The sequence below is a fragment of the Pristis pectinata genome, chromosome 10 (genome assembly GCF_009764475.1).
Source record: "Pristis pectinata isolate sPriPec2 chromosome 10, sPriPec2.1.pri, whole genome shotgun sequence".
Taxonomy (NCBI): domain Eukaryota; kingdom Metazoa; phylum Chordata; class Chondrichthyes; order Rhinopristiformes; family Pristidae; genus Pristis; species Pristis pectinata.
Window position 1 is genome coordinate 42,067,381 of NC_067414.1, and position 23,528 is coordinate 42,090,908.

The 23,528-nt window shown below is 37.7% G+C and overlaps 2 protein-coding genes and 1 long non-coding RNA gene across 3 annotated transcripts in view; 2 read left to right on the plus strand and 1 right to left on the minus strand.

The window, feature by feature from the left end:
* The window catches only part of nt5dc1 (5'-nucleotidase domain containing 1), a 423,262-nt gene that overhangs the window by 321,463 nt on the left and 78,271 nt on the right, over positions 1-23,528 (minus strand). The gene's annotated exons all lie outside the window — the stretch shown is intronic.
* The window catches only part of LOC127575141 (uncharacterized), a 70,208-nt gene that overhangs the window by 35,894 nt on the left and 10,786 nt on the right, over positions 1-23,528 (plus strand). Inside the window, exons 5-7 of the mRNA XM_052024826.1 lie at positions 3,545-3,604; positions 11,062-11,109; positions 11,293-11,343. Of these exons, the coding sequence (XP_051880786.1) occupies positions 3,545-3,604; positions 11,062-11,109; positions 11,293-11,343 (159 nt within the window). The remainder of the gene's footprint in view (positions 1-3,544; positions 3,605-11,061; positions 11,110-11,292; positions 11,344-23,528) is intronic.
* LOC127574849 (uncharacterized) lies at positions 3,551-22,680 on the plus strand. Its single transcript, XR_007956963.1, has 4 exons — positions 3,551-3,604; positions 11,062-11,109; positions 11,293-11,343; positions 22,607-22,680. It is a non-coding gene; the product is annotated as an uncharacterized LOC127574849 (long non-coding RNA).

The following is a 23,528-nucleotide window of genomic DNA, read 5'->3' on the forward strand; positions in this document are numbered from 1 at the left end:
CAAGAAAGCACACCAGAGCCTCTACTTCCTCAGGAGGCTAAAGAAATTTGGCAGGTCCCAGTCGATCCTCACCAATTTTTATTGACGCACCACAGAAAGCATCCTATCCGGATGCATCGTAGCTTGGTAAGGCAACTGCTCTGCCTGTGACCACAAAAAACTACAGAGAGTTGTGGACTCAGCTCAGCACATCACGGAAACCAGCCTCCCCTCCATGGACTCTTGTCTACATTTCTCGCTGCCTTGGTCTAAAGCAGCCAGCATAATCAAAGACCCCACCCATCCCGGACATTCTCTCTTCTCCCCCTCCCATTGGGCAGAAGATACAAAAGTCTGAAAGCACATACCACCAGGCTCAAGGACAGCATTTATCCCACTGTTATAAGACTATTGAACAGATGGACTCCTGACTGTCTACCTGCACTGCACTTTCTCTGTGGCCGTTCAACTTAATTTTGCATCCTGTTATTGTTTTACCCTGTACTACCTCAATGCACTGTGTAATGAATTGATCTGTATGAACGGTAGGCAAGACAAGTTTTTCACTGTACCTCGTACATGTGACAATAATAAACTAATTCCAATTCGCTGGGAAAATAATAGCAAGTTCACAACACTTGTTCATTATCAACAACTTAAAAAAAACTATCAGTGCTGTGGATGACCGAGTTGTCATTATTCTTGTACCTTGTTGTCCCATGAAGATCCAAAAATTGCTGGATTTGCAATTAAATTCAAATTAACCTCACTGCAGTAATGCCACAGTTATCTCAATTCATAAGAACCTTGTAATAATTTCTGGATCTGACATGCCATTTAGCAATGGAGGCTCAGAAATTTAAAGCATCCTGTAGACTGTAAATAGTTTCCAATAGTTTTTTCCCTCTATGTTCTCTCTTTATGTTTCATCTCTCCCCTAATCCACTCCTCTTTGCCATCTATTTTCCTCTGTATTCAATCTGGGAGTAATCCACCATTTCTTCCATGGAGTTTCACAATTCCTTCTCTATTTTTTTAATTTCATTGGGTAAGGAGGGATGTCTCAGATTGCCCATTAACTTTATTGCACTATTGTTAGATAAGATCTCTTTATTAGTCACATGTACATCGAAACACACAGTGAAATACACCTTTTGCATAGAGAAGGCAGCCTGCAAGTGTCGCCATGCTTCCGGTGCCAACATAGCAAGCCCGCAACTTCCTAACCTGTACGTCTTTGGAATGTGGGAGGAAACTGGAGCACCCGGAAGAAACCCACGCAGACACAGGGAGAATGTACAAACACCTTACAGACAGTGGCCAGAATTGAACCCGGGTTGCTGGTACTGTAATAGCGTTATGCTAACCACTACGCTACCATGCCTGCAAATTATTAATTTGCATTACCAATGTCTGGTGGTTAATAAAAGGTAAAAGCCAAAAAGCAACGTGAACTTACAAATGGTACAATACAAATTTGTACATTTCTATCTCAATCAACAGGATAAATGGAAAATATGTGATCAACTATATGCCTTTCATATCACCTTGAATGTCACCAGCTGCAGGAGAGGTGCATAACATTGATTGTAAAGAGTGTTTGGACAAAAAAAATCTGATAAACTTCAAGTGGTTCAGAGGCAAATACATAATTTTATGTGGAAATTAAACAAATATGACCCAGATTTTGTAGATGTAACAATGGCAAAACTGATACCACCTTCTGCACTATGCACATATACAATGCTGACACACAGAAGCTTTAGTCACCAACTCCCTGTTCATCCATACAACATACTGTTCTGACACCTGCCTCAGTGTAACCTGCAAAAAATCAGTGATCTAACAAAAACCTCAAGTATTTACATTCTCATTATGAAAATGTTAAATGAAGTACTTTCTTGCAAGCGAGTATTTAACAGTGCACCAGGCCATAATCATGGCTTATTATCTCTTGAATACTATAAAACCCACTCTTACAAGTACAAATTGTCTGTCCGATAAATATTTCAAAAGTCAGTGGACGTTTGATCATTGCTTTCACCTTCTTTATCAGACATGTTATTTTGTACCTTGTAATGTGTCTAAAAAGTTAAAAATCGTGGTTTTTTACTTCTTGACTTACTCTCTGTGAAAACTATTTAATTGATAAACTGCTTAGTTTGTTTGATGACATCACTGTTACTGGTAGCCAGGGATCCTGTTGAACTGATGCCTAACAGCAAACAATTTGAGAAAATTCTCTGGGCTGCTTTCTTCAAGATCAACAGTAGGTGCAATCAATTTGTCACTGACAACGTACTTTGAGGCCATGAGCACTTCATGTTTAATCCTTGGTAGTCCGACTCAGAAACTGAGAATCGAATTTTGGAATAAAGTCCCCTAGAGTACACTTGATCACAAGATTCTTGCCTGATCTTCACTTCTGCTAAATAAGTATAAGTAAGTTGTCAATGAAAATAGACTCTTGCTTACATGTGGCCATCAAGTTCAAATCGATATGAGCACAAAGGCATGGCTATCTGACCCAAGTCTGAGGAGATCCAACTCTGTGTGTCAGATTTGGGTGAGAACGGCTTTTAAAAAAAAATTGCTTCTCTGGATCAGGTTGGGTCTGCAACATTTATAAATGAATGTGCTAATGAGGTATCCAGATTCTTGAAAATCAAAAAAACTTCAGGTGCTGGAAATCTGAAATAAAAACAGAAAATACTGAAACACTGCAAGTCAGACAGCATCTATAGAAAGAGCAACATTTCAGTTTGAAGACCCTTTTCTTGTTTTGAAACATGTATAAATGCATTTAATTTTATATGTTGGTGTGTCTTATACTATCTGAGTGAGTGAAGGGGAAGGTTTGGTACCAAGTGTACCCACTCACCACACAGGGAACATGAGGCGGTCTCTGTCCAGGTTCAAGGAAAGGGCGTTGGTAAAAGGAGCAGAAGTTGCAACTTGGACTCAGAGTTTGACTGCAAGAGGTAACACAAAAGAAAAAAAAACGTACTTACACTTAAGGGTTTAGCATGGAAGCCAAGTTGTAAAAGTTGGCGCTGATGGTAGATGTAGGGTCAATTGGACTCATGCCGTGTACTATCAACCCATACCAGGAACGGATTATAGGCAATGATCAAATCATGTTTTACTTTTATCACTGAGTAGATCCCTAGTGTCCACTCATATAATTACAGCAATATGTTGTCCAGATTCCCAACTTTATCTTAAAGTATTCATTGCACTCTGGAATTTTGATGTTGTTTTGTTAAACAGGGTACAATCCTTCAATCTTATACTGTTGAATATTTCTTCCTGTTGCTTATTGGTAAATTTCAACAAAAATGGGAATGCACGAACTTGTTTGTTCTTAACCTAACAGAATAACTTCACTTATTCGACTAGATGGGCTACTCTATATTCATAAATCTGAACGAAATTGTTACTCATTCCGATTGTTAAAAGTCCTTCTAAGGCTTTACACCAAACTTACAGCCCTGTAAAAAGGAACAAAAATTTTTTAAAAAATCAAATTAGTAACTTCTTTTGTTTTTACTTTTTTCAAAAATAGGCAATGAAATAAATTTGTATCATTCAGCAAGCAAAGAAGACAGCAACTCAAAATCTGCAAGTAAGCCATATTCAGTATTTGTAAGCAGAGCTTATAATTGAAAATTGAGCATCCTTACTCCAAGGTAAGATCTCCAGTTTAGCCAGGGAAGAAATTTTAGGAAGCTGCATTAATGTGCTTTGCTTCAGTATTTTCAACACATACAACAACAGAAAATGGAAAAGCAGGAATACTAGAGACTATGGATTGTGGACCACATCAACAAAACAGGCCCATCGAGGCTAAGAAGGTGGTAGATCATTTACATGTATAATATATCACTGGATTAATTCCTAGGATGACAGGACTGTCTAATACTGAGAGAATGACTTAAATTGGCTTTAATTCATAATGTTTGAAGATTAACGTGATCTCATTGAAACATACAAGATTCCCATACCAATTATATGTTGGTAGGATGTTTCCTAAAAGGCATAAACTCAAGGGGCCAGTTATCTAGAACTGAGATGTAGAGACCTTTCTTTACAATGGATGTTGGTTAATTCTTAAAACTTCCTATCCCAGAAGCCCATGGCAGCTCAACACTATATATTTTGATTCTCAGACTGATTTTTCAACATTGCTGAATATATACTCTTAGGCTTGACTTTTCCAGTGGCATTCTTAATGATCTCCCAAGTTCCATCCATATAAACACAGAACTCTGCACTCACAGCCTTTTTTTTTTGCAAAGCCTTAGAGTCATACAGCATGGTGAAAAGTTTTGATCATTTTTCACCTCTATGTAGTGATTTTAAAATTCTGATCCACATCCACACATTTTTCTGTGGTCTCTCTTCACCATGTCACCCTCACTCTTCCACACTCAGTCCCTGCTTACAATACCCACCCTTCCAATGCTACCCAGTATGTGTATTCCATTCCCACTGCTTCAACAATAGCAGAGCCTGCAGTCAACTTCCCCATATGTCCTGGAAATGCATCCTAAGATCCCACCACCACGCTTACTAAAATGACAACCAAGCTATCTTGAAATACCTCCATAAAACCTGCTGTTTCAACTGTTAACCAGCCTCTCTAATTTCTCATTTTACTCTAATTCAGCCATGACAAGCACAGCAAAGCACATTGATAGTGCTAGAAAGGGTGTAAAGGTTGCCAGTATGTTGCCTGGGATGGAATGTTTTATTTATGAGTGACTGGATAGTTTATATCTGTTCTCCCAGAAGCAGAGGAGGTTAAGAGGGGAACATGTTAGGGTATATAAAATTATAAGAGATATAGAGAGGGTAGGCTGCAGGAAACCTTTCCCCATATCAGAGGTAGTTAAAACTTGAAGATGTAGATTTAGGGTAAGGAATTAAGGTATTTGGAAGAGATCTGATGGCAATCTTCTTCACCCAGACTGTGGTAAATACCTAGAATGCACTGGCTGAGAAAGTAGTTGAAATTGGGTTGCTGACAACATTTAAAAAGTGTTTAGATGAGCACTTGAATCACCTAGGCATAGAGGGCATGGACCTAGTGCTGGGAAATGGGATTAATATGGAAGAGTTCCCACTGGTCAGCGTGGATGAGTTGGGCTGAATGGCCTGTTTCCATGCTGTATGATTCTATGACTATATGGTACAACATGCATGATGATTCATTGGTTTATATAAAATCACTTCAAACTTTTACCATATATTTAGGAAAATAAAACCCCTTTCATCTTGACATTAAAGGCAATGACCAAAAGCTTGCAAAGTGGTTTCAGTCTTGCTAATGTCGAGCTATTAAAGATTTTGACTTATTGGAAGATCCCGAAAATGAATAATAAAACATAATGGGTTGGCTTTAATAAAGAACAATGAAAGGGTGAATAAGATTATGAAGTAATTTGAAGATGTGTTTGAGGATCCTGAAAAAACAGTCATTAAGGTTAATAAGAATGTGAAGCTGGATGAGGATGTGATTAGTGTGGAGCATTGGCTGCAGAGGTTTGGATTATTTGAAGGTGGCAACATATGGAGTTGAGTTGGATGGCAAGAAGAAATCAAACTTGCAGATTATCAAAGTTTAGACATGGATTTTTCTGTTGGTTAATGTTCTTGAATGACTGTGGTTTTGGAAGCAATTCAAAGCAAGGCTTAAGACTATTTAGGATTGGAGAGAAGCTCAGGTTTCACACATTCAGGTTATGCCTAAATGAGGACCAAAGGACAGTAATGGAGTGAGAGGTGGAGGTATCTTGGGGATGCTATCAATAGTCAAATAAGGTGACATAGAGCTGAGGAAATTTATATTCCTACCAATTATGCAGTATAACAGCATTCCTGCAGCCAATACTGGTGGGGCTGGGGTGGTCTTGGGTCTCACCAAGCAGCTTTCTGACCATAACTTGCATTTAGAATGCTGTTGTTTTGCTGTTTAACCACAAGATACCCAGCAGTGATAATATTTGATTTGCTTTCCGGTTTCCCCTACTATCCTATATTAGCTGTAATGAAATTAGAACATCCTGTGGGGAAATCAGTGTATTGAGTTCAGATTCTACTGCACTTGTAGGATGTGTTAATCTCTCATTGATTTCCAAAAAGGAAATGGTGAATGACAGTGGTTGCATATATTTGCACCACAGGCATTAGTTATGTTGGCCTAAGGATAGGCACTAGTTGTCACTTCCCAATTTGTCTTCTGTTACCATGTCAGGTTTTGGGATGAAGAGCATTCCATTTTTAGACACTGTAAATACACTATCTACATAGTTTCTTCCCTTAAAAGTACCTTAAAATCAATATTAAAAAGCACAAAAGGTCAGAAGTGCTTTTAGTATGTGTATTTTTTCAAAAATAACAATCCAGACATTGAAGCATGCCAGGAACTTGTAATTTATGAAAAAAATACTGACCTTTTGTGGAGAAAGAAGTTCCGATGAATAACTATTGGAGGGTCAAGGTATCAAACATAATCTAACAGTGTACCTATTATCTATGCCAAATAAATCAGGAACCTATTCATCATTATTTACAAACTAAAATAGTTGACAAAGTATAATGTAAAGATGTTTCCTGATATTATAGACATTTATGTTTGTAGACTTTGGTAAACAAAAACTGCTTTGATAGTCAAATTGGTTTAAGTCAGATCCAACTATTCCATTTCATGAATATAATCTGCAATTTTATTATGTCCAATCAATTTTGTAAAGATACATGGCATAGTTGTTGCAATTTTTTGATGCTATATTTCTTACTTTTCAAAAAGCAATAACACTTTTCCATGATATGGTTGCACAGCACTGACTAGCTTTCAGTTCATGTCTAATATATCATTATCAATGTGAGATTCTTGATAGTAAATGGCAACAATACGAACAGTTGATGCTCATATGAGATCTTTAACATTAAAATCATGGAATCATACAGCATGAAAACCGCCATTTGGCCCATTATGTACATCCCGACCAGTGGGCACCCATTCCCGATTGATCCCATCTACCAGCACTTGGCCTGTAGCTCTTTATGCATCAATACTTTAAGTGCTTGTCTAGACACTTCCTAAATGCTGTCAGCGACTCTGCTTCTACCCCCCTCTCTGGCAGTGCATTTCGGGTATTCACCACTTTGAGTATAAAAAGGTTCCCCTAAATTTTTGCCTCTTACTCTAAATCCACGTCCTTGAGTTTTATTCACATCTGACCTCGCTTCTCCTGTTCTCCTCATAACTGAACTGCTCCATCCCAAGCAACATTCAGGTGAATCCCCTCTATACCCTCTCCAGCACTATTACATCCTTCCTTGTGCATGGTGACCAGAATTGGATGCAGTAATCCAGCTGAGGTCTAACCAAAGTTTTATAAAGTTGGATCATAATTTCTCTATTTCTGTATTTGATAACCCGACTAATGAAGGCCAGTATACCATATGCCTTCCTAACAATATTATATACCTATGTTGCTACCTTCAAGGATCTATGGATTTCTACTCTAAGGTGCCCTTGATCCTCAATACTCCCTAAGACCTTATTTTTCATGGTGTATGACTTAGCCTCATGAGTGCTCCCAAAATGTATCACCTCACATTTGTCTGGATTAAACTCCATGTGCTATTTTTACAGCCTATTTCACCAACACACGATATCTCTCTGCAGCACAAGATGAACTTCCACACCATCAACAGATCTGCCAATCTTCATGTCTTCAGTGAACTTGCTGATCATGCCTCCCATATCCAAATCATTCAAGTATATTACAAACAACAAAGGTCCCAACACCAATCCTTGTGGGATGCCACCAGTCACAAAAACAATTGCAAAAACAACCCCCTACCATCACCCTCTGTCTCCTATTATCAAACCAATTTTGGATCCAGTTGGCTAAGCTACCCTGGATCCCACAGGCCCTAACCTTTTGAACCAATCTTCTATGTGGGACTTTGTCAAAGGCTGTATTAAAATCCATATAAATCATTTATTATTCTGCCCTCATCACTATACTTCAAAGAATTCGGTAAAATTGGTCAGACAGGATTTGCCCTTTACAAAGCCATGTCGGCCTTTCCTCAACTCACAGCAGCCTAGGATAAATCCCATCCATTCCAGGGGATTTACCCACCTTTATGTACCTTCTCTTTACTTATGGAGACCTCCACAACTTTCACCTACTCCTTCACTGAATTCTCCAATGACAAAGTCTGTTTCCTTTGTGAATACTGATAACCACACCTATACTTTCCAGCTTTACGCGCAGGTTGCCCATATTGTCCCGATTGGGCCCTACTTCCTCCCTGTTTATTCTTTTCAGCACCTTTGGATTTACCTTAATTCTGACTGCCAGTGATTTCTTGTGACCCTCTTACTCTTCCTAATTTCCTTTTTAAGCATCTCCCTACACTTTTTATACTCATGACAGGTCTCCCCTGTCATTAATTCCCTCATATGCTTCCTTTTTTCTTTTTATCGATTCCTCAATATCTCTGGAGATTCAGGGTTCCCTTGTTACTCCCTAGCTTTTTCCCTTACAGGAATACGTTGGCCTTGAAATCTTGCTATTTCTTCTTTGAATGCTTCCCAATGTGCAGATGGAATTTTACATGTAAGTAGATGTTCCCAATCTACCTTTGCCAGGTTCTCTCTTATGTCCTTCCCCCAATTTAAGACCTTTATTATTGGTCCATCCCTATCGTTTTCCAAAACCACTTCAAGGTATACAAAATATGACCATCATCTCCAAAATGATCCTCCGCAGACACTCCCTCTACTTGACTAGTTACAATCCCCAAGATAAGGTCCAGCAATGCTCCTTCATTCACTGGTCTATCTACATACTGCATCAAAATGATCTTCTGGACACACCTCAAAAATTCCGCCCTCTCTGAGCATTTAAAGCTCAGACAACCCCAGTTAATATTTGGGAAACTGAAATCCCCTGATACGACAACTTATTTTTATTGCATCTCTGATACTTGCCTACACATATGTACCTCTACCTCCCGTTAACTGTTGGGAGGTCTGTAATACACCCCCAGCAAAGTGACAACACCCTTTGTTTCTAATCTCTAATCACAAGGCCTCATTTGAGGAGCATTCTAGGATATCCTCCATCAATACTGCAATCTTTGATTAACAGTGCAATATCTCCTCCCTTTTTATTCACAGCTCTGTCACACCTGAAAATTCTGTACCCTAGAATGTCAAGTTGCCAGTCCTGCCTGTCTTTCAACCATGTCTCATTGATGATAACAATATTGTAGGCCCCTGTTTAATTAAAGCTTTGTGTTCATCTATTGTACTAGTGATACTCCTTGCATTAAAATATATGCAATTTAGCTTTGAATTCTCTTGATGTGCACTTACTTGCTTATTCTGCCTACTGGACTTATTATTTCTCCTCCTGGTGATTGTACCAATTAAATTGCCTACCAATATGTTTTCACTAACATTACATCCCATAGTTTAATGCAATTATTTCCAGCATTGGAGGCCTATCTTCAGTAATCATGCTGCACCAATGAAAACAAATCAACCACTGGATCTGGTCTTTGATTTCCCTCCTCCAACAAATTCCTTCATTTCATCACTTGCAAGAAATTCAGAAACCTATTCCTACTGATAATCTTGCCAGAAATCAGAAGGCTTTAAAAGATTACTTAATTTTGGGCCCGAGTCTACTCGATCTGTCTGTCTGTCCATTAAACCCTCTATCCAATCTGATCTTTGTACAATAACCTGCCCACATCCCCATCTCTCGAATATGAATGTTGTCCAATATGTTTGTTGCTGAATCTCTCAACATTACGATTAGACTTTTACGGCACAGCAGGAAATAAAACTATCTTCCTGGTCTATTATGTGAAATTTACCAGCATTTAAAAAAAAATTCACACATCTGCATTTATTTCCTGTATTTTTAAATAAATTTTAAGTATGTCATACTGAAAATTCAATTGTATTTTCTTAGCTATATTGTGCCAACCATAGTTTAATACTCAAAAAAAGAAATATTTAAGTGCAAGTTCAGTGCTCTCCCAGTCTTCAAACACCGATTTATGCCCACTTATAAGTTCTCTCATTAATAAAACTGTGAAGTTACTTTGGTGCAACACTGGATTTAATGTCTGTGTTACATCCTATGAGTAAACCCCAGGCTAACATACACATTTTATCCATCTCTTCATCTTGGTAAAATCTCCACAATCACCTCAACTGAGATGTCTTTTTAACTTTACCTGAAGACGTGCAGAAATAAAAATATTTTGTATTTAGGGTTACACCTCTTCCTGTCCTGCCAAATCCAATATCTGTATTAATTCTACTAATTAGATAGGTTTGTGATACTATCCTATAATGGTCTTCAAAATGTTTCCAAACAAGGACAGTGATGTGAAAAAATTTGTGAGAATTAAATCTTACAAAACTTTCCTCAACTAACGCATGTGTAGTTCTGGTTGCCCCATTACAGGAAGGATGTGGAGGTTTTGGAGAGGGTGCAGAAGAGCTTCACCAGAATGCTGCCTAGATCAGAAATTATCAGCTTGGAGGAGAGGTTGGACAAACTTGGATTGTTTTCTCTGGGGCATTGAAGGCTGAGGGGAGACCTGATAGAAGTTTATAAAATTATGATAGGCATTGATAGTCTTTTCCCCAGGGTAGAAATGTCAAATACTAGAGGAAATAGCTTTAAGGTGGGAGGGGAGAAATTAAGAGGAGATATGTGGGGCAAGTTCTGTTTTACACACAGAGAGTGGTAGGTACCTAGAACATGCTGCCAGAGGCGGTGGTGGAAAACAGACACAATAGTGGAGTTTAAGATGCATTTAGACGGCTCATGAACATGCAGGGAATGGAAGGACATGGATCAAGTGTGGGCAGCTGGGATTAGTTTAGTTTAGCATTATGATCGGCACAGACATTATGGACTGAATTGCCTGTTCCCGTGCCATACTGTTCCATGTTCTAAGTTATGTTATCTTGAATCTGGAGGAGGGAGGGGGTAAAAAGAAACAAAAAACTTATTTTGTTTTTCTTCTTCAAAACAGGTAATGAAGTAAAAGGGCACGGAAACAATGGTGATTCTAATTCTGCAAGTAAGATTCATTCAATAATCATATTACGAGCTATGCAAATAAAAATACTTTATTGTCCTCCTTCACTCTAAGCTCAGAACTTCTCATCAAAGATCAACTAAAACACATTCCTTTTAATATTTATATCAATAATAATACAAAATTTCGTGTTTTCAATTATGTTTCTTTTCTTTCACAAAACAGGTTATCAAGTAAAGGGGAAGTATGCATTCAGGATTGTTGACAATTCTGAAAGTAAGTAACTTAATTTTTAGATGTACCACAAATTTAATAATTTATGAAGACTATGTTTTTTTTCTCCCTGTAGCAAAAGCTTTGCTTACCAATTTTAGGTACAAAAATTCAGAAGAATAATCTTAGAAATCCTCAATTCTGCACCATAATTTTCCAACTAGCCCAAAAGGAAGGAGGTTGGAATATTAGTCAGGCTTTGTTTATTCTATCCATTTCTAGTAAGATTTGTTTGAGGGGCAACCTTTATCTGATCAAACATTTTCCTAACATTGGAACTTGGAATGCAATGAAGAATAAATTTGCAAATTAAAAATTTCCTTTCCTGGTTTGCATTCATTCACCAACCCTGTATGCCAGGAAGAATCATGCATTCTGTCTCTGTCTTGATAGATATGATGCTAATCTTCAGGTCCAGGCTTTGGTTCTTGCCTTGATTCTCTGAATAATTTCTGTCCTGATGGGATGTAAAAGCACATACCTTTTGACAAACTACAGTCACCACCAGCTAAGGTGACTGGCCACCATGATTTTTCTTGACCTCATCTTTTGACTACTGAACTGATCACTCTGACCTCCTGTTATCTCAAAGTATTGCACTAGAGGCAAGATTCATACTTTCTGGACTCAGGAAAATTGGCTCAGGATTGGAAAACATCACTATTATTTAACAGAGGGAAAGAAAATTATTTGCTATCAACTGTGGGAAATTTGCAGACAATAAATAACAGACTGATTCAGCATTTGTTCAAGAAGCAATTGATCAAAAAGAATCAGCATGCATTTGTGGTTTGACAAACTTAATTGAACATTTTGAGGAAGTCACTGGCATGGTGGGTACTAGTGTGTATATCGATTTCCAGAAAGTATTTGATAAGTTCTCAAAAGATATCAACAATAAATCATTTATTTAGTATTATGTATTCCAAGCCAAGCAACAGCATTAAAGTTGGCTGGATCCAGCTCATGAAGCTTGCCCTTGAATTTAGTCAGTAAGCACTCTTCGGCAATGTATGCTGGTCTGCACCACATTTGCAGCCTGGGTTTTCTCAGGAACTCTGACAATACCAAATAATTGCATAGAGATCTTGACAGTTCAGGTCATGATTTAGAAAAGTTTAGTGAAAACTAGAAGAGTACATGAAATTAGGATTAACCTTGTGATATAAATTGCTTATTGATTGGGAAATAGAAGAGATAAAAAGTTTGATCCCTAGTTGCAGGAGGGACCAAATGGTGTTTTCCAAGGATTTGTAGTGAGGTTTCAGAAACTCGTTAAATTTGCAGACAATAAACAATTAATAATCACAGTAAGTTATATTGGTGAAAAGAGGAAGTTTAACAAATGACAGATATACTAAGCAATTGGGCTAACCATGACAGATGGAACTCAATGTGAGCAGGCAATAGTTAGTTTATTATGAACCTGAGAAAGACAATGTTCTCTTAACAGTGAGGGGCCAGCAGCTGTGAAAGAGAAAATGATCGAAAGGTTCAGGTTGAATGGCTTGTTCCTGTATTTCTCTGTAGGGACATGTACTCATAAAATCAACTCAAGGACTTTAAGATTAATTATCATATATAAAGTAATAATTTGGAGTATTTGACGAAATTACATTGAAAAGGAACACAGAAATCACAGCACTGAACTTTCTGAACAAGGTACGTCACTAATCTCCATCATTTTCTAGCAAAAATTCATAATGGCATTTCCAGAACATTTGGAAAATGAGGGATTTTTTTTCTACAGCACTGAATAAAAAATGGAATGAACAAAAATAGACACATAAACTAAAAGTGATACTAGGGCAATACTCATTTCTGTTTCCTCTGAAAATTAATCTATGGTCACAAGATCCATTCCAACTGGTTAGCAAATACTCAACTCACAACATCAAGTGCCGTAAAGGTTTGAGTTACTGTAAGTAACTGTTCACATTATTTTTTTCTTAGTTTATAAATTTCTATTACTCTAATTAACTATGAAAAGGATATCTAACCTGTTCTTAGAGTGACATTTTAACAATATATTGATAACAAAGTCCAATAACAGAAACTATAAAGAAAATGAGCAGGAAAAAAATCTAATTTTATTTTGCACTGTGTGGCAATAGTTTTCATTTATTTTAAGCAATATGTCACATTTTGTATTCATCAGAAATACGAGTAACCACATCAAAATATTACTTGTTTCCAGGATCCTAATATACACCAGGATTAGTGCGTGGGCTGTTGATTTACAACTGAACTTTTTCTTCCCTGAACTTTTTGAAACAGGTTATTCAGTTTTGCATAAAGTGCTGGCTCCTGATCTGTGTTCTATTTAAGTCCTTGAACTTAAATTCTTAAGTATGATTCACCACCTAATACCTTTTGCCAGTTTCAATCTATCTGTTAACTAATTCCACAAATGAAAAAGGTAACTTAAATTCAAAGCTACTTTTGTAAATGGAACACCCACCAGGAGGAAAGTGATAACTATTACAAAATAAATTGCCGTTAGCATATCCAATATGTAACATCAATGCTTCAAGCACCCACACCCACTCAAACTGAACGTAAGCTGCAAATATATATCAGCTATAAAATTGGTTTACCCTACTGTATTCTCAAATCAAAGCCTTGACCCCAACATCCCTTTCCAGGTCATCATAACCTTTCATATTTAAGTCCTTTATCTCCTAAAATTCCTAGTTTAAGCATTTCCAGTCAACCTTCTACACTCTTACAACAACTGAACTGTTGAATAGTATGCTCTGTGATAGTAACCTTGTCTTCATTTACCTACATATTGCATTTGTGGCATTCTTCAATCCTCCTTATGCATTATCCAATGAACAAAACTGCATACATATAACATTTTTCAGAACATTCATCGGTTATAAAATACTCTTGAAAAGTAGTCACTGTCCTTGATAACATTGGGAATAGGTTCAGGACTAGGCCGCTCTGTCCTTTAAGCCAGCTTTGCCCTTTGATTAGATTGCAGCTGCCTTTGGCCTCAACTCCTCTTTCTAGCCAGGTCACCAAAATCCTATCTCAACCTTGAATATATTTAATGTTTCTTATCCTCAGCCCAATGGGGGGAAAATTGCAGGAAGTCACAATTCTGAAAAAAGAAAATGTGACACAAGGCTGCCTTTCACTGCTGCTCAGAAACACGTATGTCTAAATGAAATTATCTTTCATTCATTAATTTCCAGACAGCACAGGACTATTCTGCTTTTTTTCACAGAACAATATAAATATTATTCTTCTTTTCATTTTTCTTACCAATTTTCCCTCATCTGCCATCATTTTGTTATGATGGCACTTAACCTAACCTTGCCGTCTGTATCCCCCTGACATCTAACATTCCCAACTACTTCTGTATCATTGGCAAAATGGAATGAGCTACACTTGATTCCATCATCAAAGTATAGATTTCAAATAGCCAAGATCCTTTAGTTAGGTAGACAAACATAAAAGACAATCTGCATACAGCCAGATATACTACTTTGAGATAAGTAACCAGAAAATACATCTTAGTTATGTTGGCCCAGGAGATAAGTACTGTCCAAAAAAAATTCCCTATCTTTACTCCAGAGAGGGCAGATAGACCTTAGGGTTCATATTTACTTGAAGGATAGGACTGCCACAAGTGCCACAGTCTTCCAGTCTTGAATTGAAATTTCAGCATTGATTATGAAATGGGACCTAAATTTACTATTTTTAAATAGAGGTTCTTAAGGAGATCATTGTGGAAATAGCGAATGCACTCTAAATCACTGAAAATTACAGCATCATTTCCATGCCGGCAATAATAAATTGGTGATAAAAATCCCTAGATTCTAGAACAGCCCCTGCAGATTGGAAGATAGAAAATGCACTATTTAGGAAAGGAGGGAGAGAAGAAACAGGAAATTATAGACATATAATACATTAGCATGAATGGAGGATTGGTTAAAGAACAGAAAATGGAGCAGGAATAAACAGGGTGGCAGGCCATGAGGGATACCACAAGGATCAGTACTGAACCCTCAAGTTTGCTGATGGTACAAAGCAAAGTAGCAAAATGAAGTGTGATGATACAAAAAACCTACAAAGGAAATTGAAAAGAAGCTGCAAATAGAGTATAATGTGTGAAAATGTGAGATTATCCAATTTAGTAAGAAAGAAAGGGAACAGTTTTTAAAATGGTTAAGAGCTACTAAAATATTGTGTAGAGTGGGATCTTGGTGCACTTTACAAGATACAAAAAGCATCCAGGTGGAGCAGACAACAATTGACATGTTAGCTATTATTGAAAGGGTGCTGGAATATTAAAGAAAAAAAGTCTAGCTGATACTATAGAAGTTTTTTTGTGTGAGAACTTATTTGGGGTATTGTGTGTGTTTCAGTTCTCCTCCTAAAGAAGGTACACTTACTCTGGAGGAGGTTCATTAGATTGACTCCTGGGATGAGGATATTGTCCTATAAATAGAGAATGAGCAAGAAGGGCCTGTATTTATGGAACTTAAGAGTACAAGAACTGATCTCATTGAGAGCTATAAGATTCTGAGCAACTGATAGAGAGGATCCTAAAGGCTGCTCCCTTCAGCTAGAGAGGTTAGAACTACAAGGCATAGGCTCAGGATAACGGATTGACCATTTATAAATGAAATTAGAAGAATTATTTTTACTCAAGATAGTTATAAATTTTCAGTCTTCTCTACTTCAAAGTATTTTTGAACACAAAAGGAATCAGAAAACATGGCATCGGGTAGCAAAATAGACTTCAGGCACAAGATCAGCCATTATCTTACAGAATGGTGGATTAGGTTTGATGGACCAGGTAGTCTCCTCCAGCTTTTAAGTTCTTGAGTTCTTAGATGCAAGACTTACTATTTAGTCCGGAATGATGCATATCCCATTCCTTGGAACTGTCCTTGTATAGTTTGGTGCCAAAGATCCAAGTAAAATCTATGTTCAGTAATAAGTTCTATTCATTCCTTAAAATGTTAAAACTACCCCAGGAACTTTCTGCTACTCACTAGCACTATTAGGCAAACACAGATTAGTTTCAATAAATGACTTTTGATTATGCGCAAATCTGAACAATGATTATAAACAAGCTGTTCAGTAACAAGTCATGAGGGATAGGATCCCAGTTTATTTTGATCACTGTGCTCCTACGGCCTGCAAACGTACACTATTTCCAGCAGATGTCAGTGTCTAGCAATGAGCCTTAACCATCTTCTCGATTTGCTCACACAATATACTGACTGCATTGTCCATTACTATCTTCAATGCAATTTACTAACTTAACAGATATCACAATTATTAACTTATTCATCCCTTTTACTCTGAACAATATCCATGTACATTTACCCATTAATTAATTAGAATTGTTCTTAAAATATATTGATAAAAAGGTTAATAGTACATTGTCCCATTCTAATTTTTTTCATATCTTTATTAGTCACATGTACATGGAGACACACAGTGAAATGCATCTTTTGCATAGAATATTCTGGTTTTCTGTAATTTCTCATGGTATTTACTTAGAAGTAGGGGTTTAGTGTCATTATCATACTAGTAAACAAGGTGCCTAATCTAATAGACCTGTGAGTTTAATTGAAGTCAAACTATGACAGCTGGAAACTTAAATTTGTTGATGTAATAAATATGGAATCAAAAGGTCAGAATAGCTACAGGGAAACTATTGGATTATCTGGTTAACTAAAGTAATCTCCCGTTCTTCATAGTCTGGCCTTTAAGAGTCTCCACACCCATGGCAATATCATTGACTAAAAAGTCCAATTAGCCACTAATGTGTGTATAACAGCTACAAAGTGCAATAGTAAAAATAAAATCCTGCACCAAAGGAGGCAATATTTACAGCAGAATACAAAGAGAGCTGCATGATCCCACAACTAATATTATAATCAAAGCTCTGTTGTCCTATTATATCCCAGTCATAAATTGCTGTGAGCAATTAAACGACAGGATGAAGAAGCCTTCTGAACATCACCATCCTCAGGACATACCAAGTAATGCAAGTATGCAAGTCTGAACATGACAAGGTGTGCAATGAAAGGCTGTTTGCAACTATTTACATCTGGAAATGCTCAAGAGGAGGTATAGCACCATCGCAGAGTGATCAAAATAAGCAGGGATCCTCTCCCCTGAGACTTGTCATTGAACACCACCAGAAATATGCTCCAAAATTAGCTTGGCAGCATGTATTTGGGATGTGGGAGGAAAGCAGAACAGCTGGACAAAACCCATACAGCCACAGACAGAATGCACAGACTCTGCACAGACAGCACCCAAGATCAGGATTCAACCCAGATCCATGGAGCTGTGAGGTCACTGAACTAACTCCTGCACCACTGTGCCTTAGTACCTAAAGATCTATTAATCTACTAAATATACTCAGCAACTGAACCTTCACAGTGTTCTTGGGCAATGAATTCCAAAGATTCACAACTCCCTGGGTGTAGAAATTCATCTCTCTCTTCAAAGGCCAACCATTCATTTTGAGACTATGTCCCCTGGTTCCAGACACCATAGCAAGGATAAACATCAATTCTGGATCTACCCTGTCAAGCCTTTAAGTATGTTGTACAGTTCAATAAGATCACCTTTCATTCTTCTAAAGTCAAGACAGTACAGATCTAATCTGCTTAACTCTCCTCTCATAACAAACTCACCATCCCAGGAGTCCTTCACCACTCACCAACACCTTTCTATCTCTCTCTATTTCTGATCCACCTCCAGTCATGCCATTCTTACACCCCCCCCCTTCAGCCCCCATCACCAAATTTTGTCCCATTCTTTCTCCCTTTTGGTTCCATCCATCCACTTCAACCGCCAGATTCCCTCCCCCGTCTGGTTCCATCTGCCCTTCATCTCTCCCTTAATGGTTTCCATTATCATTTTCCTTACTTATCAGATTCCAGCACTTGTAGCCTTTGTGTCCCCGCTTATCACCCTACAGCAGCCAGTTCCACCTTCTCTCCCCCCTCCCCCCACCTGACTCCATCTGTCCATCACCCTTCCTCGGTCCATCTATCACATACTGGCGCATATCTCACACCCTTTCCCCTTTGGGCTCAGTTGATTCCTGATCCCATCACAGCCTCCAAACATAGCCACAAGAGCTGAATCCCAAAGATGAAGCATGTGACTAAGCAAACATCAGTAAAATGAGGTGAATAGGAATCAGCAGATAACTCTCCAGTGGGTACACACTAAACCACCAAAAAAGATTGTGGTTATTGGAGATTTTTCAATGTCAGCTCCCAGAATCATGAACCTTCAATTCAGAAGGACAAAAGCCACAGGTGTATAGGAGAACCAAGTTCTTATCCAAGTTTCAAATCATCTTGTATCGTTGCTACATCTTCACTCTGTTGAACTTTCTACCCAGAACCATTTTGGGACTATCTTCAATACACCAACAGAAGTGGGTCAGAAAGGCAACTCACTGCCCCCTTCTAGAGAATAGGTAGGGCTGAGCAATCAATGCAAGCCTGGTCAGTAATGATAAAAACCTGCAAAAGAATCAAGTTACAAAATCTATTTAAAACAATGCAAGTTTTGAGAACATTTATTCTGAAACTCATATTGCATCAAATTGTTTGTGTACATAGTTTCTCCAAATGATTTTTGTTTTGGAGTGGCCACCAGTTGCAGGTAGTTTCTCCACAGCTGTATAAGTTATCCACAAGAACTTATTATTCTTCAATGTCTGCATGGTGTACTCACTGAACATTATTGTTCAATGTTTGCATGGTGGTAATATTTTTAACATGGCACTCTTAATGAGGAGCTTTGCACTCCAGCAGCATAGAACAGAAGTTCTGTACTTTTATATTATCAGACAACTGAGTAACTGAGTATACAATGACATAATCTTGCCATTGGCAAACACAATCTTTTCTCATAAGCACTCAAATGGTCAGTATATGACAGGTGAAACAAAGAACCTGTACAAGTAATATGGATATTTTAATAGCCAAGACTTAGAATCTATCTACTTGTGAGCAGTGTGCATTCAAAGCTGCTAACTTCAGGGAATCTTAGGCTCAGCACTCTGCAGCATTCCAGCTCGCAGGATGGAAGTTGACCATTGTAATTGCTGTGTAATAAGCCCATCTCAGAAAAAACATTATTTAGAATGGAAGAGTATTTGGGAAGTGACTCAGCCAAAATTACTGCTGCATATTGTGCAGCATTTGGTCACATTCGCAAATCAGAATCCTGAAAGCAGGCTGTCTTCATAGCTTGTCCATTGGAAATAGTGTATAGTGAGATATCACAGAGGAAACTTATGAAGAAGTACAGAAGAGATAACGTGTATTTTCCGAATACAATTTTTTCTACATTTTCAATATAAACCAGCCTTCTTCAAAATATGCAAAAGCAAAACTATTTGAAAAAGAATAGTTTTGAGGAGATTACTGAAAAAAAGTTGCCAACTCTACCTAATACAGCAAAATAATTGAAAAAGTATTAACTTTTTCTTTTAAATCTGGCTGAAGGTTTTATAAAAGTGTATAGTGGAAATAATGGTACCTCAAACATCAATTCCAACTTAGATGATACATTAAATAAAATAAAAAGAATCAATTCAATGCTTATTTTATATCTGAAAAAAATAGTTCTGAAACAATAGGAAAAAAAATCACAAAAGGCTTCTGAAGAATATGGGCAGAAAGGTTAGTGCAATCCTCGCAGTAAGTAACATGTCATTTTATTTATATAAGATAGAGTTCTTTAAGAACATGGGCACAAAATAAAGTAATTAAGGAATTACAGTGGATCTATAACTTAACAACATATGACTGTTATTGCCTCCCATCACTAATATCTTTGGTCAACAAAAATCCACCCATCTCAAATTTAAAATTCACAATTGATCTACCATTAGTTGCCATTTGTGAAAGTGTTCCAATATTTTACCACTCCTAGAGTTCACCACCAAAAGAAAGCTTCACCACCTGCTCCATCCCTTTAATATCTTAGAAATTTCAATCCAATCTCTAAATTCCAAGGAATACAATGCTAATTTATATAATCTTTCCTCAAGATTTAACCCTTGAAGAGCAGGTACCATTATGATATAGTGTTTACCACTTGTATGCAGATATTTTCACTTTGTACTAATGATGAAATTATGTGGAGTTAGAATAAGGAAGTCCTGAGGTTATAGTGCAGCACTAATAAATATTGTTGCAGAATCATAACCTACTACATCAAGCTTGGAAACTGAATTCAATTATGGTGGAAACTCACTGGATCACTGAAATCCATCTGGAAAGGAGATAACTACTACCCTTAGTCTGCCGCACAAGAGAGCACAGTTCCAACTCTAATTAACTTTTTTCTAACTAAGTGGATAAACAGGCTATCCATTTTGTAAGTAACTTCAATGGACCTTAAGACCATAAGCCAAAGGAGAAGAATTAGGCCATTCGGCCCATTGAATCTGCTCTGCCATTCAATCATGGCTGATTTATTTTTCCCTCTCAACCCCATTCTTCTGCCTTCTCCCCGTAATCTTTGACACCCTTACTAACCAAGAACCTATCAACCTCCACTTTAAATATACCCAATGACTTGGCCTTCACAGCCGTCTGTGGCAATGAATTCCACAGATTCACCATTCTCTGGCTAAAGAAATTCCTCCTCATCTCTGTTCTAATGTGACGTCCTTCTATTCTGAGGTTGTGCCCTCTGGCCCTGGACTCTCCAATTACTGAAAATATCCTCTCCATGTCCTCTCTATCCAGGCCTTTTAATATTCAGTAGATTTCAATGCAATCCCCCTTCATCCTTCTCAACTCCAGTGAGTACAGGCCCAGAGCCATCAAACGTTCCTTCAAATGTTAACCCATCCATTCCTGGCATCACTCTTGTAAACCTCCACTGGACCCTCTTCAATGCCATCACATCCTTCCTTTGATATGGAGCCCAAAACTGCTCACAATACTCCAAGTGTGGTTCTAATCTTATTTTACTGTTATTATTCAATTCCATTAATTCTACTCTATTAATAGGCCGAAGTCAGCATGGTTTTCTTAAAGGGAAATCTTGCTGACAAATCAGTTGGAATTCTTTAAGAAAGTAACAGGCTGGATAGACAAAGGAGAGTCAGTGGATGTTGTTTACTTGGATTTTCAGAAGGCCTTTGACAAAGTGCCGCACATGTGCCCATAAAGCCTCAGCATTACATCCTTGCTTTTATATTCTAGTCCTCTTGAAATGAATGCTAACATTGCACTTGCCTTCCTTACTACCGATTCAACCTGCAAGTTCACCTTTTAAGGAATACTGCACTAGGATTCCCAAGTCCCTTGGCATCTCCGATTTCTGAAGATACTCCCCGTTTAGAAAACAATCTACGCCTTTATTCCTTCTACCAAAGCATATGACCATACACTTCCCTATTCCATCTGCCACTTCTTTGCCCATTCTCCCAACCTGTCAAAGTCCTTCTACAGACTCCCTGCTTCCTCAACACCTCCTGCCCCTCCATCTATCTTTATATCATCTGCAAACTTGGTCACAAAGCCATCAATTCCGTCATCCAGATGATTAACACATAACGTGAAAAGTAGCAGACCCAACACCGACTCCTGCAGAACACCACTAGTCACTGGCAGCCAACCAGAAAAGGCCCCCTTTATTCCCACTCTTTGCCTTCTGCCAGTCAGCCAATCATCTAACCATGCTAATACCTTTCCTTTAATACCATGGGCTCCTATCTTGTTTAGCATCCCCATGTGCGGCACTTTGTCAAAGGCCTTCTGAAAATCCAAGTAAACAACATCCACTGACTCTCCTTTGTCTATCCTGCCTGTTACTTCCTTAAAGAATTCCAACTGATTTTTCAGGCAAGATTTCCCCTTAAGAAAACCATGCTGACTTAAGCCTATTAATAGAGTAGAATGAATAGAATTGAATAATAACAGTAAAATAAGATTAGAACCAACAAAACTGTCATTAAGAAAGGATTTTTGCAATCTCACAAAGCCATCAGCTGCAGACTTTGTCAGTGTGGGGAGAGTTATCCTACCAAATGTGCATTTGGAAAACATAATCCAAGTTAAAAGTCTATTAATTAAACTAGATAGATAATAGATTATAGAATTTATACTTCTCTAAAAATCACAATGACAAATAGTTATAACTGAAGTTATATTTTAGTTTCATGATATTACACTGTGCCATTTATAGTAGCACATGATCAAACCAAATTGGGGACTTACAAAGTGCTGTACTATATTTATCAAAACAGGTCACCAGGTGAAGGGCCAGTATTCAAGGAGATCCTCTGAAGAAAATAGGCAGAATGGTCACTCCAATTCTGACAGTAAGTAGTACGTTATTTTTTCAGTTAGGATGTAATTAACCTTTACAGGAATCTACACATTATATGTTTAGTACCAGTTCAAACAAGCATTCACTGTGTAAGTGAAGTAAATTTGTGTTAAATAAATGTGAACTTAAAGACTGCAGAGTAGCCTAGAAGTAACAGTACTATACGAGTAACCCATATGATGCAAATTCCAACCCTACCATGAGAAGTTTCAAAATTGAACTAGGATTCTCATCAATTCATTTGGACTGTTATGAGAAACCAATAGATCAGCTCCTTCAGGGAAATCAGTTTGCATCCTCCTTCCCAGTCCTGCAATGCCAGTGATTCCAATTATTTCTGAAATAGCCAAGGAGACCATCCAGTTAAAAGTCACTGCACAGGAATAAAACCTGATGAACTTAAGGGTATCTGCTCCATGAAAACACAAAAGGAATCCCATCTCTGTCAAACTGGCAAGAACTGGGCTATATATTCACAATAGGAGAGCTGCCTACAGATTTGCACATTAAAAACAACTCTTTCCAATGGAAGTTTATCAGAACATATACTAAAACATTCTACTGTAAAATTCACTGAGAAAGTAGTTGTTGGTGAAATTAGTTAATTGGTGAAAAAATTAACAACTGCTCAAGCCAAAAGGGAAATTCACCAATTGTCAATTTATTACACTTTCAGGTCACCAAGTTAAAGGTCAATATTCAAGGAGATCCTCTGAAGAAAACAGGCAGAATGGTCACTCCAGTTCTGGCAGTAAGTAACACATTATTACGTCAGTTAGGATATGTTTATCCTTTACAAGAGTACACATTGGATGTTTAGCAGCAGCACAAACAAATAT